This window comes from Adiantum capillus-veneris, chromosome 19, assembly GCF_014529385.1.
Source record: "Adiantum capillus-veneris isolate H3 chromosome 19, ASM1452938v2, whole genome shotgun sequence".
Lineage (NCBI taxonomy): Eukaryota > Viridiplantae > Streptophyta > Polypodiopsida > Polypodiales > Pteridaceae > Adiantum > Adiantum capillus-veneris.
In genome coordinates, this window is record NC_140949.1 from 114,415,664 (window position 1) to 114,437,319 (window position 21,656).

Below are 21,656 nucleotides of genomic sequence, written 5' to 3' on the forward strand. Positions count from 1 at the left end.
AACGTGAGAGAGTGGGAGAGATTTCTTTTTAAGGAAAATGAATGGGAAAAGTAAGTGAGAGAATAGAGAGAGAAGTGGAAAAAAAGTTTGTCGTTTCCTCCATTCAATGAAAAACACTTTTTTCTCTTTGTCTTCACTTGTGGTTGCCATCTTGCTCCACCCCTTGGGCATGGAGCCGTTTGGGAACTTGTTGGCAACTTGTTGCCAACTATTTAGTGGAAACACTCCATGTGAAACCAAAATATTGGCAACATATTGCCAACATTTTGAAAATCAAACCCTCATGTGAACTGGCTCTTATTGCCCCTAAAAAGCTTTCCTGTTTTGGATTGTTCCCCACATGGGAATTTGGACGATATGCGGATGGCAACGATCTCTGCCCACACTTCAACCACTTAGAGTGCTTCCACACGACGGGTTTCAGCTCGTCTGTTTCAGTGCCACGTCTGCAGGTACTCCATTCCCACGGTGCGTTTCGGCAAATTGCAGCAAATCTCGGGCAACCTGTTCCTTTCAGGAAACTTTTGCTTCCATAGCAAAAGTTTGGGAAACGAGCCGGTGATTTCTGAGGGATCACCGTCTCCAAGCGGTGACTGCGGCTCCCCGACGGCTCTCCATGCAGAGACCCTGCAGCCCACCCGGTCAACCAGCTGCGCAAACACACGGGGGGAAGGCGAGACGACGATTATGGCTCAGTTTGGTAAAAGTTTAAGTCATTTCGCAAACGTGCCGTGTGGAAGGCTCCTTATATGACATTTCATATTGAGTTCATAGGCAGCACATCCTCATCACGATTTATGAGATATCGTCTAGGACTTTGCCTCAATACAAAGCTCGAGCTGTTCGCAAAGTGTGTTTCATTTTGCATCGATTCGACCATTGCTAGCCCAATCAACAATTGCACCAGCTCCCTCACAAGAAGATTTAGAATTTTTCTCATGTAGGACAACGGACACAAGAAGTTTTGGACAAATTCTCACAATAATTCCCACATTGTGAGTTAACTCAACATGATGAGCTTCTATGAGGGAGGCACCGCATACCTAACTAGGTACGATTGGGGGCAGGGGACCGTCGGCCCGGGTGGGGGGGCCGGGGGTCCCCTGCCTTCAATCGTACCTAGCTAGGTATGAGATCCCTCTCGAACAGAAGCTCATCCTCATCAATGGCAGATGTGGACTCCATATGTTATTTGTTATCACCACCCATCTTGCCTCATGCCCTTGCTCTCCCTTGTTTAGGGGTGAGAACCAATCATCCGAGACCATAAGAGTATAATAGATTTCCTTGGTTTTCGGTTTACCGAAGTGACTACTCTTGGGCCATTGCCATGCTTTCCACTCGAACATGGACTCACACGGTATATAGCAGTAGTTGAGCCCTTCCAAAGCTCTATTGACCAACATTCTTTCCATCCTACTAAGATTGAATTGGGAAGCCATTTGGTATGTTCCTTTCCATCTTCTACCGTTGTTGTCTCAGAGTAGGGTCAGTTTTATCTTTTTAGCTATTGCCCTCCAGGAAGGGTTCAAAGGAATGCTTCCTGCTTTAGAGATCCAAGGGACCAATGAGTTACGGAGTTTTAAAAAACCTTGTTAACTCTCCCCACTCAAGTGTCTCCGATGCTCTAGTACACTTCTGTACTAACTCGCATGTTGTGCCTCCAAGTCTAAGTCTGGTCTGCTTAGGGGCAAGCAGCTTGTCGTGCACCTGTAGGCCTTTCCACTATCCACCTTGAGAGAAGAGTTTTGCTTTGTCAACCATGTCCTTTTCATAACAGGCAGCCCATGCATGGTCTTGCTTAGTGATTTCTGTTAGAAATTTGGCACATTGGGCCTCTGCATGGATAGCAGGGTTGAGCATCCCGATGCCTCCTTGCTCTACTGGTCTCGCAACATACTCCCATTTGCAAGGCGTTCTCCTCGTTGGCAAGGTGGAAAGCAGTCTGGAGTATCTTGCAGGTCTGCAAAAGCTATAGGGATCTTTGGCATGGAGCATCCGGAGCCCTACGTCCACGCCAAAAAATCAGGAAGGATATATATCACTGAATCGCGGTGAATGCCCTGCAGGTGTGCAGATCAGCAATAGGCTGTTGTCGTTGAAGAGTGAGCGAACTGCTGTGTGGATGGCCCATGTGTGTAGTCTATTAGCATCTCCCAGCATTGGATTGTAACCCCTTTTGGCACTTTGAGTCATCAGGGTGTGCGACAAGTGATCGCCTTGTCCATGGAGGTAAGGGTATAAAATATGCAAGAGTAGAAAAGGATCCTAATTGCACAAGGAACTATTGGAGTAGCAAGACTTGCAATTTATCATGTATGGAATCAGTTTTATTTGTTATTTTTAGTACATGATGGGGCACACCTTGCTTAAAGGAAGGGAAATCATACACGAGTTCTTTGTGGTAAAGTTAATTTAAGTTTGCCTATGCACATTTAGACTCTGCAAGTGAAGACCCAAAATTTAATCCTCTTCGATTCTTTTTCCTTTGAGCTCTGATTACTCGCCAAGCATGATCGTTATTTTAGGATGGGAATTTAACCCAATTTCATAGGTTGGAAATTAGAAGATCTCATGAAGAACTTTTACAGAGGCAATAGGCTCATATAATTGGATCATGTTTGTGTTGATTCTTTATATGAGCTACGACATATGCTACCCAATTGAAGTTGTACAAACTCGCGGTCAAAGGTAATCGGGACCTTGCATAATATTGTTTTTGACCAATTCTTCATTGAGAGATGATGCAGTAAGATATTGCATGCCTTAATGCACCCATGTACAGTTGTTTGTCGCAAAATCCATCGACAAACTAATGAGAAGACTTTCTACATGATGCTCATTAACAAAATCCCTGAAAAAGTGTTTGCTCAGTAAGTAAAGGTTGTGCGTTTGGTTCACGCATTTACACATGAGCACAACCAGGCCTTTTAACAGCTTTTCCATAACTCTACTCCTACTACCTACTACGTAGTAAGTACTACTGGAGTAGCAAGTCTTGCAATTTATCATGTATGGAATCAGTTTTATTTGTTATTTTTTGTACATGATGGGGCACACTTTGCTTGAAGGAAGGGAAATCATACATAGGTTCTTTGTGGTAAATTTGCCTATGCACTTTTAGACTCTGCAAGTGAAGACCCAAAAGTTAATCCTCTTCGATTCTTTTTCCTTTGAGCTCCGATTACTTGCCAAGCATGATCATTGGATCGTGTTGGCTCCGTCTAAAAATCAGACTCTGAGTCCAGGTGGCAGCCACGTCCCAACCTACGTGGAGATCCAAGTTGGCGGCTATGTCGAAGATCGATGCAAATGATGCTATTGCGAGAGCTCGTAGGCTGGGCAAGTTCTACGTTCGAAGGGAGACCAATGAAGTATGCAACAGATTATTGAGGGATGAAATGAAATGTTTAGTTAGACTTCAACAGGCCCAACAAATTGCTTTGTGATAAGGTTAAGTGGCCAATTGGGGGTGTACAACACATGGTGTGTGTGTGTGTGTGTGTGTGTGTGTGAGAGAGAGAGAGAGAGAGAGAGAGAGAGAGAGAGAGAGAGAGAGAGAGAGAGAGAGAGAGAGAGAGAGAGAGAGAGAGAGAGAGAGAGATGAAATGAAATGATCTGTTAACGTCTTCAAAGGCCAAAGTGGCTTGAGATGAATTGTATTGTTATGTTAACACTTTCCAAAGGTAGAATTGTCTTGTTCTGTTAACGTCATTTTCGGCTTCATACCTTGAAGATCTCCTGCTTTGCAACTGACCAACTTTTCAAGCCCACCACAAACATGCTCAATAGTGAAGAAAGAGGGCCTACATGGAAGTGAACCATAAAATGACATTTTTCTAGCATTTGGACTAACTTGATCTCATAACGTCTTCAAAATGCAATAGTGACAGCTTATGAGACCCAAAACGGTTCAGAGGTTGTGCATGTGCAAAAACACACACATGTACACGCATACTCATGCTTAAACACATATATGCATAATCATACACTTGCATAAACATACACGTGCATAGACATACTGTGTGCATAAATATGCATCAACCTTGCACAAGCATGTGTAAGTTTATTCAAATATGCATGCTCATTATGTATGCATGCGTCTATGCACATGTATGTCTATGCACGTGTATGTTTACGCATTTTTAGGTCTAGTATAGACAAGCATAAACATACTTAAATATGCATGATCATCGTGCATACATTATGCAAGAACATGAATTTTAGGTTTGTTTAAATATGCATGCTCATAATGTGTGTGAGTGTCGATGCACGTTTATGTTTGTGCACGTGTATGCATGTGTAGGTTTGCTCAAATATTCATGCTCATAATGTATGCATGTGTCTATGTGTTGGAATTAGGGTTGTAGAGAGCCACACACAGCTTGGAGAAGACAAAAGGAAGCTCAAGGCACACAAATTACAATAGAGAGTGTATAACTTAGTGTGCAATGGAAAGATAGATACCCCTAGAGTGATGGGCGTATATACAATGCTCGGGGGAAAAAACCTCATAAAGAGGGAAAAAATGCCCCAGAGGCCTTAGTGTGTTCACACACATCACTACCGCATGTATTTGTTATGTGTTCACACACATAACAAATCCCACCTGGAGTGATGCGGTGAACGAGAGCTGGCACATGAGTAAAGGGAAGTGCCATGCCCTAAGGACATGATCAGTCCAAAAAGGGGAGTAAGCCCAAAGCTTTGCGGAAAGATTCAAGCTTCTCATGAGACAATGCCTTTGTGAAAAGATCTACAAGGTTGTCCTGTGTTGGCACATAAGCCAAGCTGATCTCTCCTGCTGAGAGCCTCTCCCTGACATAGTGGTAATGCACCTCAATGTGCTTTGTGCGAGCATGAAAAACTGGGTTCCTCGCAACTGCCAATGCGCTCTGACTGTCAGTGTAGATAGTGTTGGCAGTGTCCTGTCCAACACCCAAATCAGCCCCATAAGGCGTCTGAGCCATACACACTCAACCGTAGCTGTGAATATTGCCCTGTACTCAGCCTCACAACTCGAAGTGGCCACAGTAGGTTTCTTCTTGCTCAACCATGATATACATGAACTGCCAAGCATGAAACAAAAACCACTTGTGGACACTCTCGTGTCAAAACAACCGGCCCAATCTGAGTCCGAAAAAGCATGTAAGTCTGGCGGCAATGATCCCCCCTTGGGATAAAACAAGCCAAGATGTAAAGTTCCACTAAGGTAACAGAAAATCCTCTTGACAGCCTGCCAATGCTTAGACCCCGGGCTATGCATAAATCTGCTGACCTGTGAGACTGCAAACTGAATATCCGGCCTCGTGTTGCATACATAAATGAGGCAACCAACAACAGTTTGATAAAGAGTGACATCAGCAGGATTGCCAGCATCATGTAAACTCAACTTCAAACCTATTTCCATGGGAGTGGCAATAGGTTTGCAATCCTCAAGTCCAAACTTACATAACAATGTCTCTATGTAACTTTTCTGACACAAGGCAATACCACCATCACACTGCTTAAACTGTATACCCAAGTAATGATGCAACAGCCCCAAATCTTTCATCTTGTAAGTGGCATTCAAATCAGCCTTAAATTCAACAATATGTCTCTCATTTGGTCCAGTGATCAGCAAATCATCAACATAAAGAACCACAATGAGAAGTACATCACCCTCACACTTTACATACAATGTGCTTTCTGTTGGACTGTTATGAAAGCCTCGTTTAACCAAATGAGTGTTAGCTTTTTCATACCAAGCACGAGGAGATTGCTTCAACCCATACAAAGCCTTCTTACATCTGCACACTTTGTCCTCTTGTCCTTTTATGACAAAACCGCGAGGCTGCGTTACATAAACATCCTCAAATATGTCACCATTCAAGAAATCAGTAACAATGTCTGATTGATGTACATCCAAATACATCAAACCAAAATGAGCTGCCAGTGCACATAGAAAACGCACAGAGTCATACGACAAGTGGGAGCAAAAGTCTCTTCATAATCAATGCCTTTTTGCTGTGCATAACCCTTTGCAACAAGTTGAGCCTTATGGCGATCGATCTCACCATCCAGCTTGCGTTTCAACTTGTAAACCCACTTCGTACCAATGGCCTTTTTGTCAGGAGGTAAATCACATAAAGTCCATGTGTCATTTTCTATAAGTGCATCGTATTCTGATTGCATAGCAGCCATCCAATTTTCTGAATTCTGTGCTTCATCAAAAGACAGAGGCTCCTCAACATCATGTAAACTAGACACCAGCCAAAGCATAACAATCTGATGCATAAGATGCATGGTGAGAGCCTGAACGAGTATGACTAGACGAAGGTGCATCCAATTTATTGTCACACAAAGTGTGCACCAGCCATTTTGGCATACCTCTAGCCTGCTCATTTTCAGCCCTTTCCTCATCAAGTACATCATGTACATATGCATCAGTAAAAAATAGGCTGATCTGTAACATTTTCAGAAACCCCCATAGGCCGTACATTTGCCTCATTGGAACTTACATTCGTATTTCCACCACTGAAAAGAGGCAACAAAGTGTCATAAATGTCCTGTGAGCTTACATTACTGTCTCTAGTACATGACAACAAGGACTGAACAGAATCTTCCACAAACACTACATCCCAAGAAAGCAGAATACATTTTGTTTGTAGATGATACAACCTGTAACCTTTGCTTTCAACACTATAACCAACAAAAATACATTTGACAGCCTTATCATCCAATTTTCTGCGTTGCACTTGTGGCACCAAAGCTATGCCAAACAGCCAAAAACACGCATGTGCTCAATAGAAGGCTTTCTATCATGCGATGCTTCATATGGAGTAATAGACTGCAAAGCTTTCGTAGGACACCTGTTAAGTACATAAGTGGCACACATGATGGCCTCAAGCCAAAAAGAATACGGCAAAGCTTGACTCTTGACCATACATCGTGCCATTTTTGTCAGTGACTTGTTTTTCCTCTCAGCAACACCATTTTGCTGAGGTCTATAAGGCACTGTACATTGGTGTTTTATCCCACGACTAGCCAGAAATGCATTGAATTCATGAGACATATATCCCCCCCTTCTCGATCTGAACAGAGGGTGCCCATAGTACATTTTGAGACATTTTTAGCCATAGCCAGAAATTGTTTGAAGCACATAAAAACTTCGGACTTCGCTTTAAGCAGAAATACCCATTCATGCCTGGAGTAATTATCAATGAAAGTCACGAAGTACAGGTAATTGCCCAAGGACGGAGTTTGCATGGGCCCACAAACATCACTATGCACAAGCTGCAACCTGCATGTGGCCCTAACTGAACCATCCTTTGGAAACTTATAACGCTGCATCTTACCCAGAATACAGCCTTCACAAACATGTTTGACAGGTGCTTCAAGAGGCAGCAAAGAAGCAACCATATCAGATTTCTGTAAATGCAGCAAACTGGCAAAATTCAGATGAACAAAACGTGCATGCCAAAGTTTTGCATCTGAAATAGCCCTTGAATCTGCAACAGCATTTGCAAAATTTTGTCCACACTTGTCATACAAAGTGAGCTTATACAGCCCACGACACAAAAGGCCAGATGCAACAATTTCATCACCAAAACTGAGATCATGAACTGTACATCTGTCATCCACAAATTTGACTACAAGTCCAAGTCTAGCAAGTGCGGATACAGACAAGAGATTCTTCTTGATCCCAGGTATATAAAGTGCATCAACAAGTGTGAAAGAACTGCCATTAGCAGCGATAAGCACAATCTTTCCAACTCCCTGAACTGGATAAGAGGCATTGTTGGCAGAAGTGACTGAATTCCCATGAGGGACAGACTCGAGAGAGGTGATCAATTCACGATGTGAGGTAATGTGCTTTGTAGCACCACTATCGAAATACCACACATGTGAATCTACAGCAACTGACAAGCATGCATCATGGATAGCAAGATTGTAAGTGCACTCTGTACTAAAAGCCCATTCTGCATCAACATCAGCATCACAGTCTCCTTTCACAGAAGACTCAACAATGGCTGCATTTGTAGTGGAACCAACATTTGCAGTGGAACCACCCTCTTTCTTCTTAGCCTCTTTGGCCTTCAACTTAGGACACGACTTGATCAAGTGATCATTAGCTTTACAATAATGGCAACGTATCTTCTTTTTGCCCTTCTCACCATAATTTCCAAACGAATTGCTGGCAGCAGAAGCATTAGGAACATAATTTTTGCCACTCGCAGCAGAACCATAAGAAGTGAAAGCATTGCTGTTACCACCCTTTCTTTGAGAAGCAATAAAAGCCTGTTCAATTGCACGCTGCCTAGTCTTGTTTTTTCTGGAAAGTGACTCTTGCAACAACAATGTGCATAATGCATCAAACTTGACAACTTCATGATTTCCTTGGGTCATAAGTCTCCAAGTACTAGCAAAAGTGTAGTAAGAATCTGGTAAGGCATCAAGAATAGTCTACACTAGGGAACTGTCTGAAATGACTTCACCTGCAGAAATGAGTTGCTCATTGATATCCTTGACACTAGCAAGGAAAGTGTCCATATCATCTTCCTCATGCATAATCTTGGACTCTAGCTCTTTATGCAGCAAAGCAATTTTAGCCTCATTGCGGCTTGCATAAAGACCTGATAGAATATCCCAAGCCTGTTTTGTAGATTTTGTTGAACGGATGTGAGGAACAATGGTGCGCTTCACAGACAACGCAATCAATGCATGAGCCTGCGCATCCTTTACATCCCAACGAGCTTGTTCTGCCATAGGCAAAACAACTCTAACAACAACAATCCTTGCAGCAAGACCTGCAACATCCTCAACATCGCCTACATCGTCAGAACTAGGACGTACATCAATGCCCTGCACAATGTTCCAGACGCCCTTTGACACAAGAACATGTTGCATCATATAAGCCCACATAGGGTAGTTGTCCCCATCCAACCTGTCCTCAGCAGCAAACATCTTGAACACATCTGTGTTGTTGTTGTCAGCCATGGTAAATGCTGCACCTAATGTGAAAACTGCCCGAAAATAGGATTAATGGAGCGGGAACAACACGTGCTATATAGCACAAACTGTAGAAGACTATAAGGCACCTGTTATGCAAAAAACAGAACTGATAGAAATTCTGCACAAAATCACAAAATTGCCCGTGCAGAGCTGCCTGTAGTGGAAACGAAGAAAGTGAGCAGGCGTGTACTGGAGCAGCTGGAGACTAAGCCTGGGAGGACGCAACCTGCTCTGATACCAATTGTTGGAATTAGGGTTGCAGAGAAACACGCACAGCTTGGAGAAGACGAAAGGAAGCTCAAGGCGCACAATAGAGAGTGTATAACTTAGTGTGCAATGGAAAGATAGATAGCCCTAGAGTGATGGGCGTATATACAATGCTCGGGGGAAAAAACTTCCTAAAGAGGGAAAAAATGCCCCGGCGGTCCTAGTGTGTTCACACACATCACTACCACATGTATATGGTAACACTATGCCCCGGCGGTCCTAGTGTGTTCACACACATCACTACCACATGTATATGGTAACACTATGCACGTGTATGGTTGTGCACGTGTATGCTTATCATTTTAAGGTCTAAAATACAGAAGCATAAACATACTTAAACATTCATAATCATTGCACATACATATGCAAGAAAACGCATGGGTAGGTTTGCTCAAATATCGTTGCTCATAATGTATGCATGTGTCTATGCACGTGTATGGTTGTGCACGTGTATGCTTATGTATTTTTAGGTCTAATATACACTCTCATGAACATACTTAAATATGCATAATCTAATATACACTCGCATAAACATACTTAAATATGCATAATCATTGCACATACATATGCAATAACATGCATGTGTAGGTTTGTTCAACTATGCATGTTCACATGATTATGCACGTCTATGTTTACGCAGGTGTATGCTTAGACATGTTTACGTCTATCCACATGCATGTTTATACTATACACATGATTATTCACGTTTATGCACGTGTATGTTTGTGCATGTTCACATGATTATGTACATTATGTTTATGCATGTGTATGCTTACACATGTTTACGCATATCCACATGCATGTTCATACTGTACACATGATTATGCACGTTTATGATGTGTATGTTTATGCATGTGCATGCTTAGACATGTTTACGCCTATCCACATGCATGTTCATACTGTACACATGTTTATGCACGTGTACATTTATGCATGTTCACATGATTATGCATGTCTATTTCTGCATGTGTATGCTTACAAAGGTTTATGCCTATGCACATGATTATGCACGTTTAAGTTTATGCATGTTTATGTCTATGCCCATGTAGGTTCAAGCATGTGTAGGCCTAGCTAGCCTTGTGTGTCTATTCATGAGCCAATGTTTATGCATGTTCATATTGTACACTATGCTTACACATGTTTACGCCTATGCACATGCATGTTCGTACTGTACACATGATTATGCGCGTTTAAGTTTATGCATGTTTACGTCTATGCCCATGTAGGTTCAAGCATGTGTAGGCCTATCTAGACTTGTGTGTCTATTCATGAGCCAAGGTTTATGCATGTGTAAGGTTTATTCATGGGATTTATAATTGGTGTAGTACAAGGAGCTTGTTTATTCCACCTTGAATCGGAAGATATTCTATTGCAAACTCGCGGCACGTAGGACCTACGACCAGGCATTGTAGGCATAGTGGGCACGAAGCGTATGGTGCGCCACCTCTCTAGAGACCAAGGCCTTGCTAAGAAACATACTATAGAAATGCCCGCACCCACATTTCTGTGCCATAAGGGGGAAAAAAAGGTTAAGAGACATTGGAATAAGCATAGAGATTCATGAGATATGTGTGATGGCATTGTCTCACCTATCTTGGACTCCCAATAGGTCTTAAGGTACATGATAAATTCATTCTCTTGGCTATATTGGTTGTAGAAGGACTCGAGCATCATCTTTGCTTCCTCCTTGGTGACCTCGTCCGTCGATGTACATGTACCCTGCATATTCATAATTGCCCCCAAAGCCCAAAACATCTCTACTCTTTTTGGCCAATCCTTGACCTTTCTAATAAGATGTTTTAGCCAACATTGCTTGACATGCCACACACAAAGTAGAATAGGTTGATGGAATACAACTCTGCTTAACAAAACACCCACTAACTTTTGTAAGTGCACGCATCAACATAGTCATTCATGACATAAACCATAAAGAACTATACCTTAGAGCAGTTATCTCTTGCTCTGCATCATCAACCATAAATGTTCCAAGCTCCCAAGACTTGTGGTGGTCAAGCATACAGTTCCTGAAGCATGTCCACCAGGTTCGAGTGCTTTCAAAGGTGCCTGAAGATGTTAGGACCCATGCAATGGGTACACCATTGCGATGGCTATCAAACACAAGGATAGTGTAAAGATTGAACTGCAATAAACATTAGGACATGCTTAGGAAATTTCCATCATGAAAAACAAGCACATGATGCAAGAGAGGAAAACCACACAGCGCAGGAGACAAGGTATGCTACCTTGTATTTATTGGTGCCGAAGGTTGTATCCATTGCAAGGAGATTTTGCATTGCCGTGTTTGAACACATCTCTCTTTGACATGGAGTTTGTATTCCCAACGCAAAGTCCAAGGACTTCTTTTCATCCTGATTTGGTATACAAAAATATTCCCGTTGTTCTCCATGCACCATCTCCTCACACTCTCAGCATCATTGTCATGACATTGATATTCATCAATGGAGATTTTTTGGCCGATATTAAGGACATCTTTTATGCTCAAAAAATCATCCCTAACTATAGAGTACGTAGGATCCATTGTTGTTTGAGTGTGCAGTGCTTGAATGTGCTTTTCCATAACTTATTGAGGTGAGAATCCACAAAACAACATGTTTGCAACCCAAACTTTCTTATGCATAGATATCCAAGGAGAGAACTTTGAGGAATCACCATTATGAGAAGAACCATGGCATACCTCATCATCACCATTCGTGTGATAGGGATGGATGTACGAAATGACGCCCACATCTGGCTCGTTTGCCAATCGTTGAACTTGGAAGTGACATTGACAACCTCGCAAAATCATGCCTTTATTAAGTGGTGGGCGCCTCTTCTTTTTTCTATTTGATGGGCCCTGTGAGGATGCTTCGTTACCATCTTTATCTATCACACATTTTCGTGTATGAGGTGCTGACGATGATGACTTTGGACCAAATGCACACCAAAACCTATCATGAAGAACACAAGATTTGCAATAACCCATCATAACAATGTAATTAGAGGTTGATTGAATTTGGAGATACACTTACACTTTTTGCTCAATCCATGTGTCGATAGTGATGCGTTTAAGTTGTTCTGGTGTACGCCTATGGTGCGTGGTAATGTTGAAAGACATTGGAAAATCCTCTGACTTTGCCTCGCCAACTACGAAATCATTCACTCGCGACCACGGAATTTGAGCTTCACGCATTATTCGATACTTGGATTTCTTGTTGTATATATGCAACCATTGTAGTGATGAAGAATTAAAGATACCGGGGTTAGGAATTTGTAGATTCATCTTGGATCTCGAGAGGTTGCGAGTGACGGATCTGGCACTTCCAAATCACATCAACTAAGACATATTGTGGATGTGGAGAGAGAGAGAGGGAGACCCAATTGGCCTAAGCCATTTGTGACAATGTGATTTCTTTCTGGAGTGTGTGTGTGTGTGTGTGTGCGTGTGTGTGATAGAGGTGTTGGGGGTTGGTGTCTTTTTCAGTTTTCTAATTTTGGGCATGTTCAATCAATTGAGTGCTCAATGAACACTAACACATGATGTGCACTGAATTATTTGCTAAAGTGCTTGATTGCATTTGAAATCACGGAAAAGTGTGCTTTTGAGGGTAAAAATGCATTAAACAAGCTTTTGTGGATATTTTTGTATGACTGGCTGATGTTGTGCATATAAAAGAGCAATTGCAAGGGTTCTGTGAAGAAAACCTGCAATTCTGTAAACATAGACATCCTACGCGTAGGATGTCTCAAGGGGGTTCTGGAGACCAGATTTGAAAATTCTTACTACTGGAGCGAAAACGGGAGACTTTGCATTGTCATGAGGGGGAGAGGGAATCTTCCAATGTAATTAATTAATAGAATGCAAGATAGACCCAATGGTATGCAAGAATTTTGACTTATAGATTTAACTATGAGGAATATTGCATTTAGCACATTTTATTTGGCCAAATAGCAAAACCTGTTAAAATTTGCGTAGCTTAACCTATTAAATACCAAGAAAACTTCACGACTTCTCATCCCGATGGCCACATAAGGTTCCTACAAGCTTGCAATCTGAACATAAACAATTTTTTTTTAAATGTTGGGTTGCTTCTTTGTCATTGTCAGGTTTTCTCTATGTTCTCAATCAAGTTGTAATAAAATTTTCAAGTAATAGCTTCATCACCTCAATTCTAGTATGAGTAGGTATATCCACTCATGGATGATAGGGCTATACTTTGATCCCAAAAAGCATTGATCCAAAAAGGAATTATCTCATATACTTAGCTGTTCTTGCCTTTTGTCAGTCAGAAGTGCTAAAGTCCGCTTTGAACCCAATTTTCTCACCCAAATGAAATGAAATTTATCACATGCACTCAATATAACATTTAGAACATGCCTATGGAGTCATCCTATGGTTTGGTCTCAAAATTAGGCCTTGGACACAATTTGGGTAGGATGTCTGGCAATTCTCGTCTTTTGGCTTTGATCTGTCAAAATTTGGTCAAATTTCCACTTTCCATGTGAAAATAGGGTAAAACCTACCTTCTAAACACACTGGTAACCTCAGATTTTCAAAAAAATGCCCAGATCACCCTGTAGACATCCTACGCGTAGGATGTCTACTGCTAATTTTTTGAGACTGAAGTGTCCCTGATGCTTCCTTATGCTCTCAGCAAGTGCAAGTATGCTTCACAATTGCAAAAACATGCAAAAATCACTCAATTAAGCCTTTGCTGCACCAGTGGGTTTCAGAGGGTAGGTTTTACCCTAGTAACGTATTGACTTGGGTGTTTTTCCCTATTTTTGTTGACCAAAAGCCAAAATCCACCAAACCCCACATCCTCCTTTTGCACCTCGCTCCGCGTTAGCCCATGTTGATCACTGGCACCTCCTGTGGGTGGGTGCCGCCCTCCTGCATAACAACCCGCTCTCGTACCATCAGCTTGTCGCCCTGTAGTTGTACTTGGTCCTTCCCTACAGATGAGACACAGAGAGAGAACGCAAGCATCTTAGCGTTGCTTGCCTTATGGACTACATGTCAGGTCTTGGCTTTGCGCACACTCCTGGTTGTGATTCTCCATTGTTCGCGACTATGTGTCTGCACCTCGTCCCCTGCGCTCCTGGAGATCATGGCTGCAACTCGCGCTCATTGCTTCACCTGGCCTGCGTCTGCTTCTTCCCCAAACCCCGCGCGCGCATATACATAGTCTCCTACGACATTATCACAAGCGCTAACCAAACCGTCTTCTGCATCAAATAACGTCATACTTTTTTACCAGTGGAAAAAAGAGCAAATTCTCTCTCTCTCTCTCTCTCTCTCTCTCTCTCTCTCTCTCTCTCTCTCTCTCTCTCTCTCTCTCTCTCTCTCTCTCTCCGCACGTGTCCACTCCCTCCCTTTTTCCCTTCCAAGCATAGCAACATCTCCCAAGATACGCGCGCATATACTTGGGCTCATACTGGGTCTGCGACATTTCATTAATTAATTTCTCAATGAGATTCTTAACGAATCTCAGTTTTCAAAGGTAAAGTCGGCCACCCTGCGTCCCTGTATCCGCCATCCCCTGCGCTCGATCGTCTGTCCACCATCGCCCTCCCCAATCGCGCACTACCCCACCCCTTTGGACTGCACGACCTTGCTGCCCTCATCTCCACTGCCCTACCTCGTGCAAGTGAGTGTCGCCCTGCTGCAAAATAGGCTCCTTTGCCATGACAAGCTCATGGCGACGCACCTTGCATCCCTTATGGACTGCACAGCCACAAGTGTTGTCTCTGCGCACAGTTCCGACTGTCCTTCTACCTTCCTCGCCACCATGCATCCGCACCTTGTCCCCTGCGCATCCCTTTGAGCCCCCCTCTTGGTGTACTCACTGCCCTGCGCCTCTGCTACTCCCCTCCCACACTCCTCGGTCATCATCGTCTCTTTGTCTCTCACTCTCTCGCCTTCAGCAGTTCAAAAAATCAACGCCCCCTACTCACACATGGCAACGCTTTCTCTCTCTCTCTCTCCCTCCACGTGGCGACAGCTCTCTTTTTCCCTTTCAACCTTTTCCAAGGATCTCGCCCGATTCCATTTAATTGAGCTGCTTTCGAAGATTGGGACAACATACTTAAGGCTTTTGCTATTTTGGGCTCTAGTTGTTAGAACATGTATAAACAATGAGTGTTAGAACATGTATAAACAATGAGTGTAGAATGTTATTCCTTTTGCCAAAAAGATGCCCTTGTGTTTGTATACTCTCCTTTTTAAGGATCAAAGAAAGTGGCCAAAACCAACTCTCCCTGGTTGACCTAGTAAGCAAAGTGGTGCAATAGCTTTTTTCTTGGGGCAAACACATGTTTATGGAGCTTTGGTGCTCTTGTACAAGTGCGGACAAGGCCACACAAACTTGTGCTCGTTGCGAACCTCAACACTGAAGGCACGGGGTCTTCAATGAAGCCTCAGTCATGGGATCCACTACATTGAACTCAAGGCGAGAAGCACGTTCGATTTCAAAAAAAAAAAACTAGGATGGATTTTGTAAACTCGGACAAGGGGACACACATTGAAGTTTACTCACCAGGCTTTTTTTTGCCATGGGTTTCACATGGTGTGCACGAGCGAAGTGCTTAAAGCACGAGCCTTGCGAGGGGGAGATCGTGGGTTCAAGCTTGGGGGGGCAAAGCAACGCTCTATTTTTTCTAAACTCCATGCGCCTCGAGATTCTTGCAAAAGATCAACAACCGCTGATCCCATCCCTTTGCCCTTATTAATACCCCGTGGGTTTAGTGTGGAGCCATTGCGCCTCCTTATATACACAATAGATTGCTTATGCACACAATAGACAGACACCTTATGCACACCATACAATGTAGCTGTATATACGGTATGCATACAAATTCCTTTTACCACCTACGAGTAAAAGTTTGAAATAAAGATGTTCACATCCAGCTTTCCATTGCAAGAAGTGATCGCGCTTTGATGCTACTCAAACAATTTGGGTCGGTGGAAAAGCTCCAATTCTGCATTAGCCAGGTACTACTTCATCCCCGGCGTTGCCATATCGCTGCTTGATCTGCGTTTCTGTGATTAGGGTTTCGGATTCTCTCTGAGCATTTTTCCGCATCTCTGGGTGCAGCTCATTGTTTTCGCTCTGCAATAGTGATGTCTGTCTATTTGGCGCAAGTGAATTGCTGAATTTGGCAGTTCGGTAGCAGAGATTTTGGTGAATACAAGCGCCAAAGGTTTTCTCATTAATGCTGTTATAGAGGAAGTATCCCACTATAAAGGGGCAGTAGCACAGGATCTGGACCAAGGTGTTTCCGCTTGAGTCATGGCCATAACAGATGCAAGGAGTCTTTGCGGAATGTAACATATTGAAAGCTTCCAAGCACCATTTGCAGCTGGGACGGCATGCAAGATCTCAGGGGAGTATGCTCATGCGTGGGCGTTAAATGGTACAGATAGTCGTGAGTGGGGCAGCGTTGGATGATGAAACTTGCAAAGGGAAGTGCTTGTGCTCTCAAATTTAAAGACCAACACACATACATATATTGGCAAGGGGAATTGCTAGTGCTCTTAGGACTGAAGAGCAACTAACATACTCCTATTTCGGCACTTGTAAGGTGGCAGAGCATCATGGAAGGTGCAATGCTATATCCCAGTTTGAGCTGATTACATCTTCGCTAGCTTTTTATTGGTGATCAAACTCTGCTGGCTGGTATCATGGCACAACAGAGATCAGTACCGCCCAGGCTCTCTGTTCCTCGGCCTCAATCTTTCCAACCACAACTTAGCATAAGCAAGACAGCCAGAGTTTACCCTACTTTCACCCCTACACCATCAAAAAATTCCGCTTTATTCTCCCCCTTGTCCACCCCCACCCCTTCCAAGCGTTCTCGTGCACCCGAGGGCCCTCTCTGGCTCTTCACTGTCCTACAGTTGCTCTCTTTTTACGTTCTTCATTGGTGGTTGTCTGGTTTGTCATCGTCCCCGCCGCATGCCATTTTTGCCTTCTCCTCCATTTTAGTTGCTGCTTTTTGGCTCAACATAATCTACCGCCCTTGGAAGGGCCGGCGTATTCTTTCTTCTCAATGGGGCCTACTCTTTGTCAGTGGCACTCTTCTTGCATTCTCTTACTTTCTACGCTTTCAGGGTTTGCTCTTGGCTGGGCCTTTGGAGACCATATTTGCTGATTTTGCAGGCTTTTTGGCAACTAAGATCTTGCTTGATTCTTCCAACAAGAGTTCAGAAACCATAAGGAAGGCACGTGGACTTGTTGCTTTGCTATTGGGTGTTTTCTTACTCTCTCATGGATGGGCAAGGGTATCTTGCTCTCCACTTGCTGTTGATGTCAGCTACAGAACGCGCATTAAGCTTATCAACCAACCAGAAGATTGTCTAAAAATATGGTCAATATTTGCACCCTTTCTAGGTGGGATTTTATCAGCTTGTCAGAGGATGATGGGAGCAAGATCTGCTCTCAAAAGCTTAGGAAAGAAGCGAATCCAGGTGCTATCCTATGCTATGGGCTCTCTTGCCTTGTTTCCAGTTGCCTTAATGCAATTAACAGTAAGGTCTGTACAGAGCCCTTTGCAGTTTGGGGCTTCATTTTGGACTGTTGCAGGTGTAGTTGCATTTGGGATGATTATCGCATTCTTCAATGAGTTTTACACAGAAGAGAAGCTTTTCTTGCCGGTCTATTCTCTCAGAGCATTTCAGATATTGGCATGTTGTATCTGTGGGTTAGAGCTTCTTTATGGATTAGACATCTCTCTCGTGGGATTTGTATTCTGCAGCCTTGTTTTTGGCATTGGAGTTCAAGAGCTATCATTGATGCAGGGTCAACTATCATGGGATGAGCTTGGGGACTCATCTAATGGATCCTTTGCATTTGCAGCTTGGATAAGAAGACCTTTGCAGCATATATTTTCTGATACAAAGTCACGGAAGATTGCTATTTTTCTCCTTATCAATGCGGGCTTTATGGTAGTAGAATTCCTCTATGGTTTTCTCAGGAATAGTCTGGGATTGATTTCAGATGCATGCCACATGCTCTTTGATTGTGCAGCGTTGGCGATCGGTCTATATGCATCCTATATATCTAGACTGCCAGAGAATTCAAAGTTTAACTATGGGTATGGAAGATTTGAAGTGGTCTCGGGCTATGCTAATGCAGTCCTCCTAGTATTGGTGGCATCACTCATTGTCTTGGAATCCATTGAAAGGATTCTTGAACCTCCTGAGATATCTACAGAGAGCTTGCTGGTTGTTTCTGTAGGTGGATTGCTGGTAAATGTTGTTGGTTTGATATTTTTCCATGAAGAGCATCATCATGCTCATGCCCATGGTGGTCATAGTTGTTCACACTCTCATTCAAGCCACATCTCTTCTAGTAGTTCTGAAGCAACTTCTAAGGACTGTCAAGTGGTTCTCTCAACCATCACTTCTGAGGGCAGCTGCCAGTTACCCTCAAACAATGAGTATCACTCAATGGCACAGAATAATGGCCATATGCACTCATCAAATGTGAACAAACAGGGGCTTAACAGCGTCCATCTGACCCAGTTAAAGGATCAGAACTTATCACAGTCTCATCATCTGGACGGTGACTGTCACTTTTCTCCAGGTCACGATCCACATACTTTGCATCCGCACAGCAGCCAGCACAATCGACAGGCGCTCAGTCTTGAACACGAGTGTGGAAGTAAGCATGACCATTCTGCTTCTCACCACCATCATCATGATGATAATGATGGCGAGGATACTCCAGTCCACTCACATGCTTGCAGCAGTGGGCACTCATTCCATCCTTCAGAGGGACACGAGTGTGCAAGTCATACACATCATCATAATCATGACAGCAGTGGTGTATGTTGTGATCACAGCAATGGGCATGACCATAATGGGATTCAGCATGATGATGGTCATCAAGGTCATTTTCATGATCACAGTTACGGGAATCATCATATCCATGATGGTGGCATCGATCATGTTCATGGTTATGGTCATAATGATCAGCATCATGACCAAAGCCATACACATCATAATGCTCACCATGATCATGGTCATGGCCATCATCACCACATGGATCATAATATGTATGGCATTTTTTTGCATGTTTTGGCAGATACGTTGGGTAGTGTTGGTGTGGTTATATCTACCCTCCTTATCAAGTACAAGGGCTGGCTGATAACCGATCCTGCTTGCTCGATCTTTTTATCTGTGCTTATTATAGGCTCAGTTATTCCTCTGTTGAGAAATTCTGCAGAGATACTGCTGCAAAGAGTTCCCAGGCATAATGAAAGATCCCTCAAGGAAGCCATAAAAAAAGTTGGGGGACTTAATGGTGTGCAAAGTCTAGGACGAGTACATTTGTGGAGTTTTACAAATACACAAACAGTAGGCAGCCTTCATGTGCAACTTGCGGCTGGAAGCGACAGACTGCTTGTACAGGAAAAGTCTTTAAGAATATTGCGTGAAGCTGGAATTCTGGATCTTACATTGCAGATTGAGGATGTTTCATGATCAATATCAAGAAGATATGAGTTGTAATTACTTTGAGAACACAAAGAAGGCTCATAACACATCACCCAGTATCTCTCAGTTTAGTCCTGTGATGGTTTTACTGATAGCAGATAGTACAAAACGTTTGATACCATGTTATGAGCAGCCAATGATGAGATGGCATTTTTGGCTGTTTTAATGTGTAAGCTGAAGCTGGCCCGATGTACATTTTGGTAAAATCAAACCTCACCAATGATAGTTGTATCAGGTTTTTTATGTGCCATTAAATTTATGCTTTCAAACAACTGAGATCATGTTTTTCAAATTCAGCACATTTACATACAATGATTATTTCTCTAGGATTGTCGTGATGTCTTTTGGTTCATTTGACATTTTTTTGATTGCAATTGTGTGTGTGCGCGCACGTCCGTCCACCCCAAACCACTTGGGCCTTTTACACATAGAAGCACACCCATATCTACATTTCTTTTCAGTAGGTGAAGGTCACTATCAGTACATACCATATATTTGTTCATGTAGCGTGCCCCCCCCCCCCCCCCCCCCCCCCCCCCCCCCCGGGTGAGGCCTGAGGGTCGCATGGTGATTGATAGGAGGGTGGTTGCAAAGGGACAAGCGGCCTGTGTGACACGTCTACAGATGGCGGTGTGCAATCCTATGGTGCTATGTGGTCAGATCCAGGGCGCGTGGAGGTTCTTGAAGATAGAAACATTGTCTTCCTCATGGAGACGCATCAAAGCCAGGGGAGAGGATCGCCCCGCTTGGAAGGTATCATTGGGAGTCGGCGTTCAGAGTATACATCTTGCAGGGGACACTAGAGGGTTAGGAGGAGTGGCAGTTCTATTCAGGTAGGAGCTACAGCAATACATCACAGTGGTGACCAGGGACGGGATGGCACGCGTTATGAGTTAGCATTGCCACAGGGAGTATATTTTTACTTAGCGAGCTACTTTGCACCAAAGCATTCCAGATTCACGGACATTGATGGGGAGGTGGGAAGAGGAAAAGAGGGAGCATGGAGGTTGCTACACAAGGGACTGTTAGCGGGGATCCTACAATATTCGGGGATATGGAGGGTAATCTTAGTCGGGGATTTCAATGGATGCACTAAGAGCTTATAGTGTGAGAGGTATGGGTAACTAGACTCTTTTGTGTTTTTTTAGTATTATTTTTAAGTATTAGTTTATGTCAATATTTTTTGATGGGATTCTCCTTTTTCTCAAGCCTCAAACGATCTTAATGCCATGAGAGAGAACAAAAGAACGAGAAGTACTCACTATGTGATCCTCAATGGCAACAATGACAACATGCGAGTACGGATAAACTTTAGCTTATTCATGTGAAAAGGGTTTAGGTCTTGTATTATTAAGGACTAACTCTCAATTGAGATCATATGGGAATCACTAATATTGTGCTAACAATGTTGCTTTTAGATGTATTTATCAAACTCTCTATATCTATGTATGTCAATAGAGATATGTGTGCTTTATAGACTTCGTAGAGAGAATATACGTTTCTCTCCTTCCGATACGTCTCTATCTCTTCTCCTCCTTTCCCCCTCCCCCCTCAAGTTAGACTTATATACCCCCTCCCCCCCTCCCCAAACTTATAAGTAAGCCTCCTTTCCTGCACTTACGTTTTCCACGGTCGATCTCTTGAGGGATTACTTTGTGCACGTCATGAGATGTCGATCTATGATGGCACGGCGAGGTGGCCGGGTTGGGGAGATCCATTTGCTTACGCACAATGGTCAGAGCATAGTGAATCACATTATGGTTATCAAGCAGAGGTGGAGTTTGTGCATGATTTTTATGTACCCCGTCTCATTGGGACAGACCGTGCATTTTTAAGTTTCACCATAGCCCATCACCATAGCCCAACCCTCATTCCTATGTATGCCACCATCATCTACTAG

At 43.2% G+C, this 21,656-nt stretch overlaps 1 protein-coding gene across 1 annotated transcript; it reads left to right on the plus strand.

Annotated features, from left to right (window-relative positions):
* The first annotated feature begins 16,104 nt into the window (after positions 1–16,104).
* On the plus strand, positions 16,105–20,028 carry LOC147434694 (zinc transporter-like protein). Its single transcript, XM_086491145.1, has 2 exons — positions 16,105–16,252; positions 16,356–20,028. The coding sequence occupies exon 2, from the start codon at positions 16,943–16,945 to the stop codon at positions 19,742–19,744; it is 2,802 nt and encodes a 933-aa protein (XP_086347271.1). The 5' UTR covers positions 16,105–16,252; positions 16,356–16,942; the 3' UTR covers positions 19,745–20,028.
* Positions 20,029–21,656: the final 1,628 nt, after the last annotated feature.